The sequence below is a fragment of the Centroberyx affinis genome, unplaced genomic scaffold (assembly GCF_046629955.1).
Source record: "Centroberyx affinis isolate AG114_WGS23_722 - 3 ecotype Tasmania unplaced genomic scaffold, CSIRO-AGI_Caff_v1 ptg002243l_1, whole genome shotgun sequence".
NCBI lineage: Eukaryota > Metazoa > Chordata > Actinopteri > Beryciformes > Berycidae > Centroberyx > Centroberyx affinis.
The window spans coordinates 19657-40209 of record NW_027280537.1 but is presented as its reverse complement, the minus strand read 5'-3'; the positions used below and the strand labels follow the sequence as shown (position 1 = coordinate 40209).

Sequence of the window (20553 nt, the reverse complement as noted above, 5' to 3'; positions counted from 1 at the left end):
GCAAATGTGCATCTTTTGTATAAAAATATTTAATATATTTGCCGGTGACAAAACAAGAAAATATGCAAGACCTGAAACTCGCACACACTCACGCGCACACACACAAGCACACACATAGACCTGCAACATTCAATACAATAAAACATTCTCTCTAGTCTGGCCAATCGCCAATCCCTCCTGTCTAAATACTTTATAGGCCTAACTAACACAAAGGGTTTGACTGTGCAATAGTCTATCAGGTTTGTCTGCTTCTAAAGAGTCCATAACTACAAGCAGACCGAATAAGGTAAAAAGACTTGACCAAGTTGACTGTGGGTTTAAGTCCAAGTCCACTGATAATTAATGGGTCTTGTCCTGACCTGCCCAGTCAGTGACATCCTTTACTTTTCTAGCCAGTTTCAAAACTGTCCTTATAGATTGTTCTGTCTTGGTTGCATACTGTGGCACATGTCTGTCGCTGCTTAGATTCATGTGAAGAAATCCAACTGATCACTGCAGCAGCTGGCAGGCCATGAGTTGCTGACAGTCATCTGGGAAGCTGCCAGAACAGCAGCTGGGTGAGGGAGCAGGATGTGGGCATCAGCTAGGCTCCGATCCTGGAGAAGCATAATTTCAGCTGCTATCGTTTGCTGGAGCATCATCATCCCACTGATGAAGCTTTCTCTCCTGGACGTCCATTTGGGCCTTGAAGTCTGATTGGTTCTCTGCTGGTTGGCTGTGAGGAGGTAGTTGCAAGTCGCACTGGATAATAGCCTGAGCTAATAAAATGTAAATGCAAGTGTAGGTGGAGCCTTCGGAGACTGGGAGGCAACGTGGTGAGGGGGGTGTGGTGTGGTCGAAGGTGAATATCCAAGACTGTGGTTGGGAGATGGGGTCCCTAAAGCAGAGGGAGAGAATACAGATCAAATACGGGCACTTGACCGATGTGTGTGTTTGTGTGTGTGTGTGTGTGTGTGTGTATGTGCGCGCGTGCGCGCATGCTCTCACCATTTGATGTTAAGTTGCTCCGGTGCGGAGACACGGACACACAATGTTTGTCTTGACCTCTAATCTGCTTGGAGCCCCTCCCTCGTAACACATCTGTTATCTGGAAAAAAAAATTACAGTCTATTACAACTTCCCATTCGCATTACCTTGAATGTCACTGTTTTGTTGTGAACAACTAATTTATGCTTGAGCTAAAAAAAAACCCACAATATCTGTGGAGGGCACACTGTACCATTCAAGTCTTGCCACTAGGTGGAAGGATACACACATTTACTTTCCATTAATGACATTTCAACAAGAGCTGGGTCAAATAGGGTTTGCAAACAATTCTTTGCATTTGTTCTGACCTGTTTGGAGTACCACATGCTTGAAAGTTTAGACAATCATAAGATACATCACAAGGAAGTATCTTATAATCAATTTAGTAAACTTTTCTGGGATTTAGCCTCTGATTTGTCTTGAAGCAGTAACTCCATCAAGGAGGTTAAAACAAACACTTATACAATTGCTCCTTTCTCTCCCTTACTTTCTTGTTCTTGGCCACCATCACGGGTGTGTCGTTGTGGTAGTTCTTGAGGCTGCTGTCAGCGCCGCTCTTCAGCAGCAGCCGCACCGTGTCCACCTGTCCTCGACCACAGGCGCTGTGCAAGGCTGTGTTCCCGCTGTACGACTGGCTGTTGACATCACAGCCATTCTGCAAAAGACAGAGGAAGATGACACGGATGTGAGGCAAAAAGAAAGCCAGTGTAGAAATGGTGACACATAAAAAGGGGGACAGAAAAGGGAAGAGCCAGGGAAAGGGTGAGGCATATAAGATAGGAGAGATACTATCATAGAGATTCAACAGTTTAATCTCTATGGATATTATGACACGCCTCCCAATGTCTGACAAAAAACAAAACCAATACTTAAGTCCATACCTTTTAAACTAAAAAGGAAAGGGAAACTGTGGGAATGACTGCAAAGTATAGACAAGCTGTATTCAGCAGATGAGCTGAAAAAACACAACAAAAACTATCACATAGAGCTGACTCACCCCCCTCCACACACACACACACACACACACACATACACACCCACCCACACTCTCATTACCTCAATGAGGAAGTGGACCATGTCGGCATTATTGCTCTCCACCGCATGCATGAGAGGGCTCTGGCCACTTTTGATGTCCTGTTCAGAAAAAAAGCACCATGGGAAAAGTCAGCGGACACAATCAGAGACAGTAAATCTGAAATGTGTGATCTTGTGAAACCTAACCACTGCTGAGTAAGTGCAGCACGGGGACTGACCATAGCATTGATGTCAGCTCCTGCATCCAGCAGCATTTTGGCCAGGTCCATATGGCCAGCTTGCACTGCCAGATGGAGAGGGCTCAAACCTGAGAATGGGGGCAGAGCAGCACCTTTAGCACAAGGTTTATGATATTTATCATCATTTTCTGTTGCGTTTTCACTTTGTATTATGTATTTTACTTTGTCATGTATCCTTTCCTCCTGCTATCATTACTTTTCTTTTATTCCTGTGAAGCATTTTGTAAATCTTTTTTGATAAGTGCTATATAAATAAAGTTATTATTTTCATTACTATTATGGTAAGAAAATGTAGATATATACACAGACACATACAAATAAATACACACACATACACACAAGTGAATGCATACGTGCGTTCCCACATGCATCTCTATGTACATAGACCCCTTCCCACACCTACACACAGTAAACACGCTGTGACGTACCCTCACACGCACACACCTGGCCTCTTATAAACTTGTAGGAAGCAGAGTCTGGGTGTATTTCTGGGGGCTTTCTGCTGTGCCCAGACTTGTTAACACTCACACTAACATGAGACCACCGTGGCAGGAAATGTCCTCTTCCCCTCTCGCTCACACACCCAACATCAGATACCCAAAACACCCCATGAGTCACAAACAAGGGGAATGTAGTAGATGACAGCTAATAAGTGTGCCCAAAAGGTATTTTGTCACAAAGATAATCAACTTAAACCTGTCTTAATATAACATTTGTGCTCGATATTTGTGTCACAATTTCCAAATTTCCAGTTTGCCCACTGTGTGTTTTGGAAAATTACAGTATGTCACAACTTCAAATCAAGATCCTGAAGAATGGGTGCGTATTTATTACAATACTTCCACAATTTGAAACATTGGTCTGTATTCATCAAATTGCTCACAGCAAAATCACTGATGTGGGAATGATCAGAAACAATCGGATGGCTTAATCAGATTAGATGACATAGCGAGAGAAGCTAATCAGTGATTCTACATGTGCTTTCCTCCACTTACCCTCATAGTTTCTGATCTCCAGGCACATGGAGGAGGAGGACTGGGAGAGGGCAACAGACAGACAGTCCTGCTGGTCGTATTCACAGCAGAGGTGGAGTGCGGTCTGGCCGTTACGGTCCAAGGCCGCAAGGTCGGCTCCCGCTCTCAGCAAAGCATCCACCATGCCTGCCTGGTGGGTTATTACTGCCAGATGAAGGGGAGTCTGGGAGAGAAGGAGAGGGAAGAAAAGAGGGGCTTGACTTTGACACTTTAGGCAAGCCAGTATATCCAGTTCCATAAAGGCAATACACTGTCTCCGTTCATAGATTAATTTTTCACACTACAGTACAGACTGGCAGGCACTCAGAGAGCACAAACATCCAGCAACGCTTAACAATTCTCCAACTTGCTGTTACACCCAAAGGCATCATTCCTATCACTTTTAAATTTTAAGATAAATTGATATCTTGACCCTGTAAACATACTCTTAGGATTTGAAATCATGTCTCTATTTCCATTGCATAGTTTCATAGTTACTGTATGACTAAAAAACAATAATCATCTAACGGTGGAAATCCAGATTACCATCAAAATGTAATCAATTGCTCTTTTGCCCAAGGTCGATCTGTGCACCAAATTTCATGCCAATCTCTTGATACATTTTTGAGATATCCCACTGACAGACAGACAGACAAACTAGCCTAACTAACAGGAGCAAAATCATGAACTCCTAAGCAGAGGTAATGAACAGTAGGGGAGGTATGTGTCAAGGAATCTATAAACCTAATCTATAGATTTCCTGGCATATGAGGTTGGAGGAAGAGCTAGAGTTATTCCTGGTGAAGGAATCCTTTCATCTTCAACCTGTTCTACAGGTCGAAGGTCAGAGACACAATGAAATGATGGCAATAAAAATGGGCCAACGCCTACAATAAACAGGAAAGCCAGGTCAGGTCACACTATCATTGTTACACATCAGGAGATCACTAGATGCAATGCAGGCACACGCACAGTAACATACCATGCCCATGTACACATGAACACCCTAACCCACACACACACACACACACATTTGCAAAATTCATAGTTGTCAGTCAAAGTCCAAAAAATCATAAACTGTCTAAAATGAGACTAGTGTACCATCTGTCAAAGAACAGACATCAGCAACATCAAGAGCCCCAACACATGACACTGTGATTAATGCAAAATGAGGACAAACCTGTTCTGAGAGACAAACAGTCTGTAATGGCAGGAAAGTGTGTTAAAAATAACACACTGTGGTTGTCTGGTTGAATCTTACTAGGCCTGAGTGAAATCCCTTGAGCAACCTAGAATATTCCTCTGGGTGAGGTCAGTAAATTATTAAGTTGATAGCTATGTTAACTCTGGAATTGGGCCAGGGCACTGGAAACCTGTTGTTTAGATTAAGCAATACAATAGTCTGGTTTGGAAACACATCTTAGTCATAAAGGGAAGTCTTTTAACCTGGACTTTCTAGCTGTTATTAATGTTACACAATAAAAGCAGCAATCAGGAACAGATTGTTGAATGATGTTCCAAGTTTCACTTTTGCTGTATTACTTGGAGCCATGCTGCGGTTGATGTGTGTGTCTGTGTGTGTGTGTGTGTGTGTTTGGGGGGGAGGCGGGGGGTGTTCCAGTAAAGACTAAAAAAAAATTGGAGTAACACAGGGAGAGAGACTAAGTGGAATTCCTCCAGTGTGTCAATGCCAGTGGCCCTCCCTTCCACTCCTGTTTCCCTGAATCCGGTGACTCACAAATTGACGCACACATGCACACACACACACACACACACACACACACACACACACACACACACACACGGATAAAAATGTACATAAATAGACATGCACACACACACACACACACACACACACACACAGTCATACGTCCACGTACGATTCATGTACTTTGAACTTCCTATAATCAACATTCACTGCGGTACCAAATGTTGCGAAAAGCAGTCATGCTACTATTTTTGAGCTCACAAAGGACTCACATGAAACTGTTAAGGAAGTAACTACAATCTGCAATCATTTCCAGAAATAAAGTAAAATACCTTTGCCAACTGAAGCCTTTTAAGGCCTTTTAAACACACTCCAAAGTTCACAAGAGTTTGGCGCTCGCTTCCTGTAAGGCATTTCAGAGTGACTAAAACAAAAAACCAGTACAGATAAGAGGAGGGGTGGGAAGGAGGGAGGAAGGGACGGAGGAGGTCTTTGGAGGGAGGGGTGGGGAGGTGGAGAGAAGGAGGAAAGAGGAAGAGACGGAAGCGATAGAGGGGAGTCCAGGGGAAAGACAGGATAAGAGAGGGAAAATCCCTTCTCTCTCCCCTGCGTCTGTCCTCACACACTTGCATTCCTGCAAAATGAGCAGATCAGCGGGAGGAGGAGAAAAGATGGGAGCGGATTTTTCTGGGCATGAAGAAAAGCCCTGGGCTGTACTGCAGGTTGTGCCAAATGCAGATAAGGACACAAACAAGGGTGGAAGGCAAACACAAAGAGACAGAGACTTGGCTTCAGCGGTGAGCACCATAGGGGCAGAGCCAGTTCTGTGGCACAAATAAACAACAATGCCTACGTCAATGTTGTTGACAGTTATCATACTGATATTATCTACCAGTTTATCACTTAAGGTTAGAAAGAAAATGAAATTCTCCAGAAATATTTTCAGAGAAAGACAGACAAAGACAGAGAGAGAGAGAGAGAGAGAGAGAGAGATACAGAGAGAGAGAGAGAGAGAGAGAGAGAGAGAGAGAACAGAAGGGAAAGTCCCTCTGAACTACCCAGTGAACCTCAGTACAAGGTAGGCTATGTTGAAACAGCCCAGAGCAACAGGGGGGGTCATGTGACTTCTCGGAAAGAGGATACTAAAGTACACACAGAGTAACACAGTGGAGATGCCTCGCACGCACACACACGCACACACACACACACACAAACAGAAACAAATCATACACCACAAGCATTATCACATATGCTCAAAAATCTACAAATGAAAATCTGAATCTAAAAAATCAGAATAACTAGTTATTTAAGAAAAGGCTATAACAACACAATGAACACGATCACTTGCAAAAATATCTTCTAACAGGCTATATAATACAGTATATAAACACGGCTCTACGGCTGGGAATCATGCAAAATAACTATATCATCAACAACAACCAATGAATGAATCCAAGCAACAGCTCAGCTACACTTTGAGTGTAAAAAATGAATGTGCGTGACAGATCAGCAGAATGACAAACGCCATTTAGCAGACATCTTTATGTAAAGCATACGACAGTATCATCAGTGCATTCAGTCTCTGCAGCCCCTTCAGTGCCACGCTCCACACATCACACAGGACCATCAGCTGTGGGAAGAGCAGAGCAAAAGGAGGGCTGACTAGTGCGGTGTGTGTTTGTGATAGCATGGACAGTGTGGGAGTATCAAACAGCTGTCTCTTCCATCATAGTGACTCTGGGTGCGCGAGGCAAATCGACCACTGACACTTGCACTTTTGTTCAGCTACAGTACTGATAGTAACACTCTGTCGAAAAAAGGTACCATATGCAAAACCACGGAAACGCAGGATTTGTCATCAATATTGGGAAATGCCATATTTTTTTCTCTCTCTGTCTTTGGGAAATTTGCCAGTGCCAGACAAAGTCTTCACTGCTGTCTGGTAAAGTCTATGCTGTAAAAAAAAACATAAAGTTCCCAGGCCTGATTTTGATACAGGTCTTTCTTTATGCTATCCAGTCAAAACCACACAATCTGGTAGGCAAATGACTGTGGCGGGCTCTGTGTTTGAAAATCTCCCCTCTTGGTTCTAACTACATATGGCATGATTGGTGTGTGCGTGTGTGTGTGTATGTGTGTGTGTGTGTGTGCGCCCGTGCGTGCGTTTGCATACAGAGGACAGACACAGGATATCACAAAACGTATGCAGTCAAGCCTCAGCGGTAAGGAAAGACATCAACTGATGTTAGCACCAGCGTTATTTCTGGTAAGCACGTCTGTGGTGTCCTGTGTTGTGAAACCCCAGCCCTGTGAACTAAAAAAACTGCAGGGCTCAGGTGCTTTCTCTGGTAAAGGATGAAAGAGAGAAAGGCTGGCAGGATGCTGAGCGGGGGAGAGAAGAGAGGGAAACAGAATGTGGAAGTGTTGGCTTAAGGCCAGAGCTTGGGACAGTCCTGGATTGGGAAACACCCAAAGACAATTACTTTCACACATTCCAGTAAAGCACGCTGTACCTAATCTCTTAGGATGTTTTGAGGTAACGCAGGTAGGTGTTAAGAGCCGTAACAGTGGCTTGTTGGTGAGAGAGGCTGAAGGTTCACAGGTTCAAGTCTTTACAACAGCCATTGTGTCCATTTACAGCCATGCGTTGCCCTAGACAAGAGCGTCATTTAAAAATGTAAAATGTAAAGAATATTTAAGTAAATGACGTGTTAAAAGAAATCTATCTGTAACCTATGTTGTGTCATTTTCCAACATGTCCATATGTTTTTAGGTAGGGACAAGACCTCATCTGTTTTGAGAGTGTAGAGTTTATGAGAGTGCATGTCCACTTGGCAACACTTTGCATCATACTTTATGCTTCACTTGTATCATCTTGGCTCTCCCATGTAACTTTAACAACATGGTAAATCACGCAGACCCTGATACTGAGGACAGAAAACACACTGCATTGAAAAAAGCATTGTATTGATCTGGAAATGTGACATATTTCATGAGTGAAAATTATTATTGTGAAATACACATGGCAACGTAAAAGAGAATACTGGAAAACACAGATGGTCCTTCCCAGCAACTTGAGTGATTGCGTGTTTTGGCTTGTGGCAAGTGCAGGTGGACCGACCAGGAAGGGTGAATTCCATCGAATAACCATCAGCCGTGGCGGGTGTAAGAGGATGATAAAGCGTAGCAAGGCAAGGAGGAAACCAAGGGACTTCCTCTTTCATTCTTTTCCCTGTTACTGTTATCTGAAGGGTGAGGCTGGGGAATGTATTTCACATGCGGTAGCCACTGCGGAAGTCCCCCATCGCACATCTATCCTGTATCTATCCTCCATCGTATTACAATGACTGATGCCGAGTCTTCTTTCATAAAACAGACGCACAAAATCTGCTTTTCTGAATGGGAAAGCTGCCAGATTTTTGTGCCTTCTTACACCTGAGAAGAAAACAAAGGTTGAACTTCTAGCGAGACTTCTATGATGTCTACATCTGCAGTAGGAATGATACCTGCCGTGTGTGTGTGAGTGTTTGCGCGTATTTGTGTGTGCGTGTGTGCATGCATGTACGCTTTAATGGGCAGGACTGCGGCATGTGTGTATTTGCAGGAGTGTGTCTTCACGCCTGTATTTGTAATTTGTCTCACCTGTCGGAGGTTGTTGTAGGTGTCCAGGTCTCTGCCGGCCAGCCTCAGGAGGTAGATCAGTGTGTGGACGATAGCCTGTTCCCCCTGCACCACAGCTATATGTAGAGCCCTGCAATGAACACACACACACACACACACACACACACAAGGAATGTTACACAGTAACACAGTTGAAAGTGACATATTGCAGAGATTCCTGATTTTCAGAGGATAGTTAGACTGGGCCAATGGTTTTTCTGACACAGTGACCTACTGACACTACATGCTGGAGTTAACCTCTGCTTGGTAGAAATTGATTGACTGACCTGATAACTAATCTGACCTTCACACTTAAAAAGGTGTGCTATATACAGTACATTTAGGCCTATATATGTGCAAAAAGTCATTTGGAGTACACGTGTGTCCTTTTTTTCCATAGGGACTGTGCGTTACGGTTCAGGAAGTGTTTGCTGATTGTTGTGAGTGAGGATGTGCTGAATAATTGATGGGAGTCAGAGTTTTACAGTTCAAAATTTATGTCTGTGAACTGGTTAACCTAGTGCACTGCAGCCCAGTTAACCCCCAGTCAGTAAAAACATCGTACAGTAAAACTTGTTATTAAAGTTTTTATTTATTTAAATATACACAAACAGAGAGTATTATTACCTTTAGTTATAAAACATCCAAAGGCCCATGGTAAATGCACATATTTAGAACAACCAAAATAAACATTTAGCAGTTATAGCAATACAACCACTTTTATTCTTTGGCTTTTAATTGTGTTTAACTTGTCTTATTTTAATGCTTTGCTTTATTTACACGTCTGTTATGCACATTTGCCTTTATGCTTGTATGTGTATACATATGTATATGTCTGTCTTTGTGAAGCACTTTGGTGCAAAACCTGTGTTTGCTTTTTAAAGTGCTATATAAATGAAAATGGGTAAACAAGTTTACACTCCGAAATTGCATGTAAAAATGTTCCTGTTTCTGTCTGACATTTCCAACATAAATTATTGGTCAGCAAGCCCATCCTGTGGAGCTTAGAAGGAGTAAAATAAAACCTATGTATTAACTTATACTGAGTAAATTTCCCCCTAGCCTCCTTTATATATTTCCCAGTATTTGATAGTATTTTTAACCACTCCTCATTGCTCAGATCACACCCTAGGTCCTTCTGCCAAATGATCCTCAGATTTTTACAAATATCTTTTTGTAACCTGTTAAAGGTTCGTACAGTAAAACTTAAATATTTTCTGTATCATCCATTTGGGTTGAAAATTAGACATTCTCATCTTGATTCATAAAGGAGTCGGCCTGTAGGCTGACTCATAATACACTTGACACCTGGAGGACCGTAACTGGCAGTGGCCAACTATTTGAACACTAACCTAATTATCCCACAGACAGTTAAGCTGAGTCGCTCCAAAGACGTACATGCATGACTCACCACTCCTATCAACCCCTTATCAAGACTAAAGAGGAAACCACTATCTGACAGCTATATGTAAAGCGAAAGAACAAACACAGGCCAAAACTTTAGGACAGGGAAGGGGAGAAAACGCAAGGTTCGTGCTGCAGAGAACAGGATAACAGTTTTCACATTATTTCGTTTTTCATGCTGTGAGAAGAAGCAGCTTCCAGTAAGAGCCAGACTGGTTTTATGTCACTTCCTGTTGTCAGTAACAATGGCAGCATTCTCTCTCCCTCTCTCTCTCTGGGTGCTGTGAAATCCAGCCATGAAGCATACTGGTTTCTGATAGGGGTTTTCTGTAGGTTTACTGAATCAGCTTGGTCCAATGGATAAGTCATACTCAGAAAAAGAATGGTGCGACAGGAAGCAGGGACATTTCTAGAGAATAAGTTAAAAGTACCCTTGCAGAAAATTTGAGGTCAGCAAAAAACGTTCTTACAGTGACAAAAGCTCTTGCAATACTTCCTCTCAGTGATATGTCCCACTGACATGGAGTCATTATTAAAGATCGCAGTCTCCTGCCTGAAAAAGAACATCTGCATGTTGTAAAGTCAGGCATGCAGAAAGCAAGGCGGGCATGGTGACAAGTAAAGACAAAGCCCTCTCTGAGTAAACAAAAGACGCTCCGACAGCACAGTGCGCAAGAGCTGAATTTTGTAAACACGCAGAAATTTTACTTCACTTTCCTATCTTTATTACAGCAGGTATGCAGTACAGTGCAAAGTCTTCGCCAATATACTATAAGTCAAACTAACAACCGCTGAAGTTGTCATGTACAGTGTGAATACTACAGTCTGCAGAGTAATAGTGAGTGATACAGTTCAAAGCTAAAATTAGTTACAGTGCATACCTGCCTCTATGAACTCAAAAACCTCTTGGCACAACATCTAAATGAACATGTGTAAACATAAAAATGTAAACGTTCTACATCAGGGCGCCTGAGGGGGGTTCCCTCCCTCCCTCCCTCTATCTATCTATCTATCTATCTATCTATCTATCTGTCGGTCTATCTATCTATCTATCTATCCATCTATCTGTCTATCTATCTATCTATCTGTCAGTCTATCTATCTATCTATCTATCTATCTATGCCAACCACAGAACAATCCGACAGCTTGGCATAACCACGGTGTGCAAAGTCGAAACATTCAAATTTTTGAGAACTCGATAAAGGCAAGTATGAACAGAATAATGCATCAGTGTGCGGTCTGTCAAACCGCCACTTAGAGGCGGTTAGGCACAGTATGTGTACAGTATGTTAGATATGCAGCTCAAGATAAGATAAAATGCACAATTAGGGGGTCATCCAGCAAACGCTAGTTCATTTGGGGCTCTATGATCTGTTGCTTTGATAACCACAAAACTTTACCTGAGGATCTTTCTTGAGAGCAATCATGTATCATATAACAGACTTTTTTTTTCTTTTCTTTCTTTTCGACTCTTCAGCTGTTGATCAAATAGTACAACACACACATTTGTGGTCTAACCCTAAAGGTATATACTAAGAACTACTAAGATAAAATGAATAGTCATGTCCTATAGAAAATAACCCCCCCCCCCCGAAAAGAAAGAAATGCAAATCAATTTTAATCGTAGAAAAACTCTGTGTGTGTGTGTGTGTGTGTGTGTGTGTGTGTATGTGTATGTGTGTGCATGTGTACATACATGCATACTTTTGTGCATGCATGTGCCTGCACAGAGGTCAACACAGTGGGACTAAAAATGCCATGCAAGAGCAGATTGGAACTGCAACTGTAATGAAGAATCAGATGATTCGCTCCTGACACCACACCGCTGTGAAAAGCAGAACTTGTATTTGACCGGGAGTGCGTCAGTTCTTTCCTCAGCTGGTCCCCGTTCCTGTAACTGAGCTCAGCACACAGCACAAACAACACAGACAGAGTCTCCCCTGCTGTACTTACTGTACATGTTATCAGCTAGTTCTCATTTGCCTTAAAAAGCCCCACTGTCTCACAAATAAGCTCTGCGGTGATTGGAGAGATCTATCAAACTATCTCCAGCCGAAAACAGTTACAGGATTTTCAGGTATGACTTGAAAGGGGATTTGTCGTTATGTGCACTGAGGAAATTGTGAAGATTGATGCATTATCATTGAATCAGGGCGCATCTCATCAGCTCTTTCTCAGCGTTCAGCTGAACTATCAATAGGTGTGTTCATACAGTGCAAAGGGGACAGTCTCTCTCTCTCTCTCTCTCTCTCTTTCTCTTTTTGTCTCTATCTATCTCTATCTCTCTCCTTATACACTTATTTCTCTCTGTATCCATCTCTCTCTCTTTCTCTCAAGATGAAACTGTGCTGTGTCTAGTTCCTGGAAGTGGGGCAGACCACAGCCCCAGATAACCCCAGGCACAGCGGCACTGACGCAGACAGGAGTCCCAAGCTACCCGCATTCACACAGACAGACCCAGTGTATGTGTGCACAAGAGAGAGATGGGAGGGGGCGGGGGGGGAGGGGGCAAAGACAGAGAGACAGATAGATGGAGAAGGAGAGGAGAGAGAGAGAGAGAGAGAGAGACAGAGACACAGAGGGAGAGAGAGAGAGAGAGAGACAGAAAGAGGGAGAGGCCGCTAAGGCAGCGGCATACATGCGGTATCCTGTTTGGTGTGGAGGGTGAGGAAGCAGCCATGCCGAATGATCAGACCTAAAGACCAACATCTCCTGTGGTCTGTGGACCAGCTGAGCGATGAGGTGATGAGGTGTGTACGTGAATAGTAAACAAAACAGCAGCGAAGATGCACCACAAATCCAGTTTGCAAGAAATTACACCTTACGGCACACGGTCTGGTCTGCTGCACTTGTCACGAAGCATGATGCGGCTTCGTAGCTCTGCAGAGGCTGTGTGTTAGAAGTTGAAAGTATTTGTGAGCGCTACAGTATGTGTCAAAGCAAAAGAGGCTGAGTTGGCAATTTATTATTTTTGCATTTGTATGGTTTTGAATCCCTCTCTTGGATTGCATCACAGCATTTCTATTTGTCTCATATTTGTAAGCTCTGAAACAGTGTCAAAATGTGTGTTAAGGCTCCGAAAAGTACAGTTTCGTCCATAAGTGAGTGAGTGAGTGAGTGACTGAATTCCTGACTGACTGACTGACTGACCAACTGAGTACATGTAAGCATAAGGTTGAAAAACTGTAAGAAAATCTATGCGTATGTACACGTCCGCACAGCACAAGAACGACTGACAGTGTGGATGAGAGAGAGAGAGAGAATAAGAGCGAAAGAGAGACAGAGAAAAGGAGAGAGAGAGCGAGATGAGGCAGATAGAGAGAAAGCGGTAAATGAGGAAGTGAGGAGCGGATGTTTGGGTTTTTGAGCCCATTCATTTAAAAACACTGAGAAAGAGAGAGAAAAGAAGAAAAGAGAGAGAGAGAGAGAGAGAAACACCTGAGAAAACCGCAATCATATTTAAAAACTTAGCACTCACAGGTTTTCCCGAAACTGAGGGGCTCAGAGGCGCTGAGAACAGAGGATGAACAGCCCATTGACGTAAGAGCAGGCGCGCACGCGCACTCGCACGTATATGCAAACCTCACATACACACACATCACACATACATACACACGCACACACAGATAGTGTGAAAGGACAGGGGGGCTGAGAACGTTTCTTTCTGCAGAATTCACACAATGTTTCAGACAACCACAATGCAGCAAGTAGGAACAAGCCAGCCAAAAGAAAAAGCTCGACCACATTATCAAGGGTCTAGACTTAGTGAGAAAGGAGAAAGACTTTGGGTTCTGTTGAGTCTTTTTTATGTTGCATTAAACTACTATCATGGTATTAATATACATTTTTCATATTGGACCTTGCAACTCTGGATAAACTTCCTTGTAATGTGCGCTGGAGAAGAGTGCCAACTAAATAATGTAAATGTAACTTCTTCTGATGATTTGATGATTTCGATGATTTCTTTTGATGTTTTGAGGTTCCATTTCCTTGGAGCTGAACACATTTTAAGTGTAAACGATACTGCAAGTGGAGATTTCGCACCGATGAAAAACTGTTGTTAAGTGTGTACCTACATGGATTGCCAAATAAAAAAAAAGATTGAGAAAAACAAAGGTACAGAGTTGTACGTTCTGTCACCAGGGCTGTAGCCACTCTGCACCTTAAATTATAAGAATGCAGAAAAATGTATTCTGACTCTGATGAAGACCAGATCTGGTTGACACATGTTGGTTGTTTGCTTAACTATGTAGTCACGATTAAGAAGACTTTTTTACATTTTTACCTCCGCCAAGGAGGTTATGTTTTCGGTGCCGTTTGTTTGTCTGTTTGTCTGTTAGCAGGATTACGGAAAAACTACTTGCCGGATTTTCATGAAACTTCGTGGAAGGGTGTAGCATGGACCAAGGAAGAACTCATTAAATTTTGGAGCGGATCCGGATCCGACTCACGAACAAGCAATAATAGCACGAACATTGGCGGAGGTCTGCGCTCTCCGAGTGCCCTTCTAGTTGTATCTGCAGAAGGTTCTGCATATACAAAAATTTTACCAACAAACAACCAACACATGTTGATGATGATCTTATCTTCCTTTTGAGCTGGGATACATTTTATCTGTATTCTCTTTCCTTGCCACTGTCTATTAATGGCAGACAAGTCACAGTATCAGTGAATGCAGCACTGGTTTCTGAGGTAGACACTGGAGACCAATCACAAGTGACATGTCACGGGATTTACAGCTCTGCTAAATGTTGGTCATCATGGGATTGTTTTGAATGGATGCAAATGACACTGACACTTTCTGAAACCACAAAAACATGAGACTGGCATTTAATTCTTGGACATGCTATGATTTCAGTCACATGACTGTGTGCTCGTATCAGCCTGTCATTTCAGTTGGTGTGTGGGTGGGTGTTAAGTTTTTAGACAAAGCAAAGTGCCCATGCGTTAAGTTTAATATTTGCATTCATGTGGTTTTGAGAACTCCTCCAGTGCCCCATATATTCTCATTCCCAACCCCCAACCAGAGACTAGTCAACGCAAAATTATAGTTTTGTGGAAGACACACACACACACACAGATTTATATATATAAATATATAAATAGCTCAAGAGTCCCTGTTCAATCCAAGAGCTCAGACTCAAGTGCCACAGTTAGTTTCCACAGCAGCATGTTAGTTCTGAGTCCTGATACCAGTTCAGTGAATCATTGCTGAACCTACAAACCAGTCTCCCTAACACAGGAAGTGAAACAACAGAAAAGAATCTGGTGGGGCAAGGAAGGGTATCCACACATACATATGCATGCCTACACACACACACACACAAATACACTTACACACACCTTTAGCCTCTGTCATCAACAACAACACTGTACCTATCCAGCATGCAGAGCCAGGTTGAGTCACAGGGACCATAACAAATAGAATAAGACCATATCACAGTCGCAAACATCCCATCACACAAACCACATCCAGGTTACCGCCGTGTAACGAATGCCAAAAGTTTTGTTTATGAAGTCACACTGTCACTTGTCTAGACTAGTGCAGTCTGGATGCAGGCCCATGAATCACTTGTATTCACTTGTCACTCGTTGCTTGTTACTACGTGACCATTTAAATTTCACTATTCACGACAGTGGCATTGATTTCATCTCCAGAGGTAGTTTGGACCTACAAGCATCACGCCCTCTGATTGGACTCCAGTGGTGGAAAGTAGAAGTATTGTTACTTTTACACCGGTAAAATTACTAATTGTATAATTGTAAAAATCAACCTAGTAAGTAAAAGTGAAAAATAGCTAATTTAAAATGTAGTGAGTAACGTAGAATGAGTAAAAGTTACTGAGTTACTTTTTAGAAAAGAGAACACTGGTAGATGTGATCTTGTCCATGCAGTTCTAAAAGGACGAGTACAGAGTTCAAGCTCAATTATTTTAATTGGAAAATTTAGAAATCACAAAATAATGTGCACAGACAAAGTGAAGCCAGATTACTCTTCTCTTGCTTGGTGACTGACCACTCACTGTGATTGGCTCCACAAAATTTGTGTTAAATGTGATTTAAATGCTAAGTACAAAAAGTCCATGTACACAAAAAAGCTACTCGATTACAGTAACATGAGTAAATGTAATTAGTTACTTCCACCCTTGTTGGACTCAACAATCTGTGGGCTTGCTGATGAAACCCTGTGTTTACATCTACTCACGAGATTAAAGCTACTTTCGGCTACTGTGATTGGCTGGGAATGATCTATGACAGGGATTGATGTATCATTGGTTCACGCAAATACAAATTCAGGAATGCGACCGTAGCAGTTCCATGAATCGCCAAATTCACAGTCAGCGAGAGAATATGTGAAGACTTGAGTAAAAGTAGGAATAACCTGAAAGTCCCCCATTAAAGTAAAAAAGATAAGGCCTTGTGCACAGCATGTACTCTAGGTCAAGAGGTGTTAGAGACTAAAGCTAAAGCAAGTGAGTGGGTGGTTGTAACCACACACTCAAGCCCTAGGACTATGGATTCAATACAAAAAAGGATATTTATTGAATCATAAAGCTCCTGCATTTAAGTATTACATAGTAAACGTAATGAAGTATTTGGTATTAAACGTACAGAAATGTCCATTTCTAATCAACCTATAATTCCCTCTATTTGAGAACTTGGAATTTCTCCTACTTTGGAGCATTTGATCTCTTTAGGACAGCTTGACACCTTCTTAAATTTGGCTGGTTTGAAATTGGAAAGTCATTATTTTTATAGTAATTACTAGTTAATTATTAGTTTTGTATGTTAAACCTTTTTCATGAATGTGACAAGCAATTTCAAACTCAGAAGTATGGTGGGTGAAAGATTCCAACTCAAGGTCTCAAAGGTGCAGATGTGAGCTAGGTCTGCTCAATCTGCACAATATTACAATAAGTCTTCACAGTCTGCTGGTAAACTCATGAATATTTATGACGGGGGTTAGGTCAGGTCGACGTGCTGTGCCTGGTTTCCTCTATCAAGTCAGCTGTCAGACTAAAATGATTATGAATATGCATCAAGTGGATGAATCATAAAAATTCTTTCACGTTTACTGTACATGTACATGGACTTGGATACGAGGAGCCACTAATTTCTGAACTATGACCAGAAACTATTAGAACACTCCAAAGAACCGCGATTCCCATCAACTGTCTTCCTCCAGTTACTTCTTTGGTATAGAGTTCTGAGTGACTTTTGCAGAGTGTGTTTTTTGTATTTTGACTGCTTAGGTGGCCTAGGAATTGCCTGTTGAACCTACACACAAAGCAAACACCTTTAAGCAAACTTCACCCTCAATGTCACATTTTAAAGACATCAACATACGTGTCTCCATCTTCGTCTTGCCGTGTGGCCAGAGCGATATCGGCCAGGTGGTCAGTTTGGTGGGTCAGATGGACGTTGGGCACGGGTACCGGGGGCAAATAGTACACTGAATACACTGGGTGGTGACCTGAGTGAGAGAGAGAGAGAGAGAGAGAGAGAGAGAGAGAGAGAGAGAGAGAGAGAGAGAGATGGAGGGAGAGAAGCAGAGATTGAGGGTGAGAAAAAGATAAAATGAAAAAAAAGGTGAAAAAAATGAATGAGCTGGCCTGGCAAACAAGTCAATTTTTTGTTATATGGTAATGTGTGTATGTGTATGTGCATGCATGTGTTTGTGTGTGCGTGTGTGGTTTTGTGTGCGTGCACGACCACATACAGAAGGCGGCACATACAGTAGTACTGAGTTATGACTTGACCCACTAAGCTACTTTTGTCAGTGCGGACGACTGATCAAAATAGACAGATAACCAGAACAGTTGACTGGACATTTTCTCAGTGACACTTAGTGGCTGCATCAACTATGACTATGCAGTCTTTTCTTCCACCTGTGATACATTAATGACCAAATATGTGGCGGAGTACTGTGTGCAATTATTGTTATTGTTCCAAAATCAAAATAATATATTATTCACTCAATACCAGAGTAACTGAGATCTCTTGCTGGTTGTGCCATGCACTGACTATCTTTGAAACATATTATGGGGACTGTAGCTTCACTTTTGGTGTAATCATTCAACAGGTTGCAAGAACTCCTGTATGCACATAGCTATGATCTGCAAGATTAATTACATTGTTAATATCATTTGGGCCATTCTAAAGGCTAGATCAATATATTGCCCCTTTCTAAAAAGAACTATACTAATCAAATGATACATTTTAGATGGGCACTATACAGTTATAGCAGCAAAACTTTAAAATATGCACCATATAAGACAAGAAATTCAACCCACATGAAATAATATAGGCTTAGTACCATAGGAAGTAACAGTACCATGAAGTATGATAAGATCACTATAAACCACAGACGCAGTATATAGTATATAGGAGTATATAGGAACATGATATGAATATTATAGTTTTTGTGTATTTCATCAACACTTACGATACGTGGGCATTAAGTGAATGGGATACCCATCTCGTCTCTGCCCTGCCTCTTCAATGCGCCTGGGTGGCACTGGTGCCTCGCAAATCCCGTTCTCATCCGCGGCTCTTAAGCGCTTGATCGGACTCTGCCGGTGTGTCAAGTCCCTGTCTTCCGCGGGAGATAAGCGGTCTCCTCTGTCTAGAGGAGCCGGCGACTGTGTCGAGTTCTCCGGCTCAGTATTAAACCGGCGTTTCCTGAAGGGAAGCCTGGAGGAGGAATTGTCCGGAGTCCGTTTGTCTGCTGCGCCGGTCTCTACACTCCGTGCGCTCACCATGGGGCAGTGTTTGGTGTCCCGGAGTGCACAGTGCGGGCTCGTTATTCCCAAATTCTCCGTCCCTGTGTGCCCTCGGGCTTCGGGTGAGCCCGCTGTCACACTAGTGTCCCCGGCGCGACCTCTGCAGTCCTGAGTCCTCGACCCGCCGCTCCCACGCTCTCGGTGAGTGGTGCGCAGATCCAGCGGCGCTGAGGCAACCGACTGGTGGTCACTGTTCATGGTCATGATCCTCGGCATCAACTGGCGGTGAGGCTCTGGAGACGGTTTCAGGTGTGTGAAGACAAATTCTCGTTGTTCAGAGATGATTGTGTAGGAACAATCCATCCAAAATAACCAACAGCCTATGCGCAATTCCCATTTCCATGAAACCAGATGGGCAGCGATCAAACCATCATTGTCTGCCTGTTTCCTTTTGGGTTATTCATTTATTGTAAATAAGCGTTCAAATTCACTGACTCAAAATGCAAAATTATTGTTTTTTTCGGAAGCGGAGCCAATAGAAGTTCTCCAAATGACTGTTCGGTATAGGCTCCGGCTATAGCCTAGCGCACCTATGGTAACTGCAGGTAAAGTGCACTGTGCCACTGCTCATCTGCTTTTATTGAACGTAATCAAACAGAGACTTATGCAATCGCTGCTTGGGGCTTTCCCTTTTGTTTTAACATACAGACGTTTCGGGCAAATTACACAGTGAGGGAGACAGAAAAACACATACTAGCGTGAATTCAACGTAAGTGGGGCACTTTCTGCATTTCCGATTTCTGTGACATCTATCAACCACCCAGCATATGTAGGATATGCATTTCTGAATTTCTCAAGATGTTGCCTAACCGGTAACAAGGATCGATGTGCCCAAAGCCACATTTCATTCAGCATTTGGCAAAGTAGGGTATTAGGTGAGATAAAATGGGACACCCTACTATACTATATTGTAAGTCCTAACTATAGACCTACTCTAATTGCAATTTAATGGACACTTTTTTTTATCAGTAACAAAATACTTTAACAGTATACAAGAAGCAAAGTCTTGCCTGGCGTTAAGAACAGGTGGTAAACTGGATTTCTTTCCTCGATTGCAAAAGCATAAAAGACTGTCCCACTTTATCCAGATGGGTCTGTAAAGTGGGACAATTCAGAAATGATTGACTTTCAAAATGTAAACATCATATATAGCCTACTGACAACTTTTTTTTTTCTATTTTGATGCACCATTAAGTATTATCCACTTCTATAATATCATTTGGCATATTGCCATATGTATGCCAGTTTTATAGACTTAATGTCAAAACAGAAAAAGTGAGAAAAAGAAAAAAAGCTTTGGAGGGTGAGGTTCTTTTCTGAAGTTTGCTCCACCCTCCTGCATGATGTTGCACAAGGGATGTAATGTGATTTTGATCATATGGTTTCAGTGCAACAGTGATGTTGATTTTCACCTATCAGTCCAAGAAATGTAAAATAAAAAACTAAAGTGTCCCATGTTATATGACATCCCACTTTCACTGAATTCACTCTACAACATAAAACAAATATTTTGTTCCAGTTTTGGTGCATTACTAATGATCAGACTGCTTTATAAATGGCAGCATTGTGGTAATAGCCTATGAATTCTGTCACAAATGCATAAAATGTTCCTTTTTATTTGTACGACTGTGTGAACTCATAACTTTGTGAATAAATAACCTATGAAAACTCAATAGTGCCTAAGG

The 20553-nt window shown here is 42.3% G+C and overlaps 1 protein-coding gene across 1 annotated transcript; it reads right to left on the bottom strand.

Moving 5' to 3' along the window:
• Window positions 1-15: 15 nt before the first annotated feature.
• Window positions 16-19397, bottom strand: bcl3 (BCL3 transcription coactivator). Its single transcript, XM_071532775.1, has 9 exons — window positions 18532-19397; window positions 17433-17559; window positions 8664-8772; window positions 3296-3497; window positions 2280-2368; window positions 2083-2160; window positions 1514-1681; window positions 988-1087; window positions 16-877 (listed from the first exon to the last, which is right to left on the bottom strand). The coding sequence occupies exons 1-9, from the start codon at window positions 19169-19171 to the stop codon at window positions 759-761; spliced, it is 1632 nt and encodes a 543-aa protein (XP_071388876.1). The 5' UTR covers window positions 19172-19397; the 3' UTR covers window positions 16-758.
• Window positions 19398-20553: the final 1156 nt, after the last annotated feature.

Bases quoted from the DNA above. Each gene is read 5' to 3' on its own strand.
- bcl3 (XM_071532775.1), bottom strand. From the start codon at position 19,171: ATGGATTGTTCCTACACAATCATCTCTGAACAACGAGAATTTGTCTTC. The intron at 8,773-17,432 runs GTATGTTGATGT...TGTTCATTGCAG, and splicing joins CAAGACGAAGATGGAGACAC to GGCTCTACATATAGCTGTGG. The intron at 2,369-3,295 runs GTAAGTGGAGGA...CCCCATTCTCAG, and splicing joins GGAGATCAGAAACTATGAGG to GTTTGAGCCCTCTCCATCTG.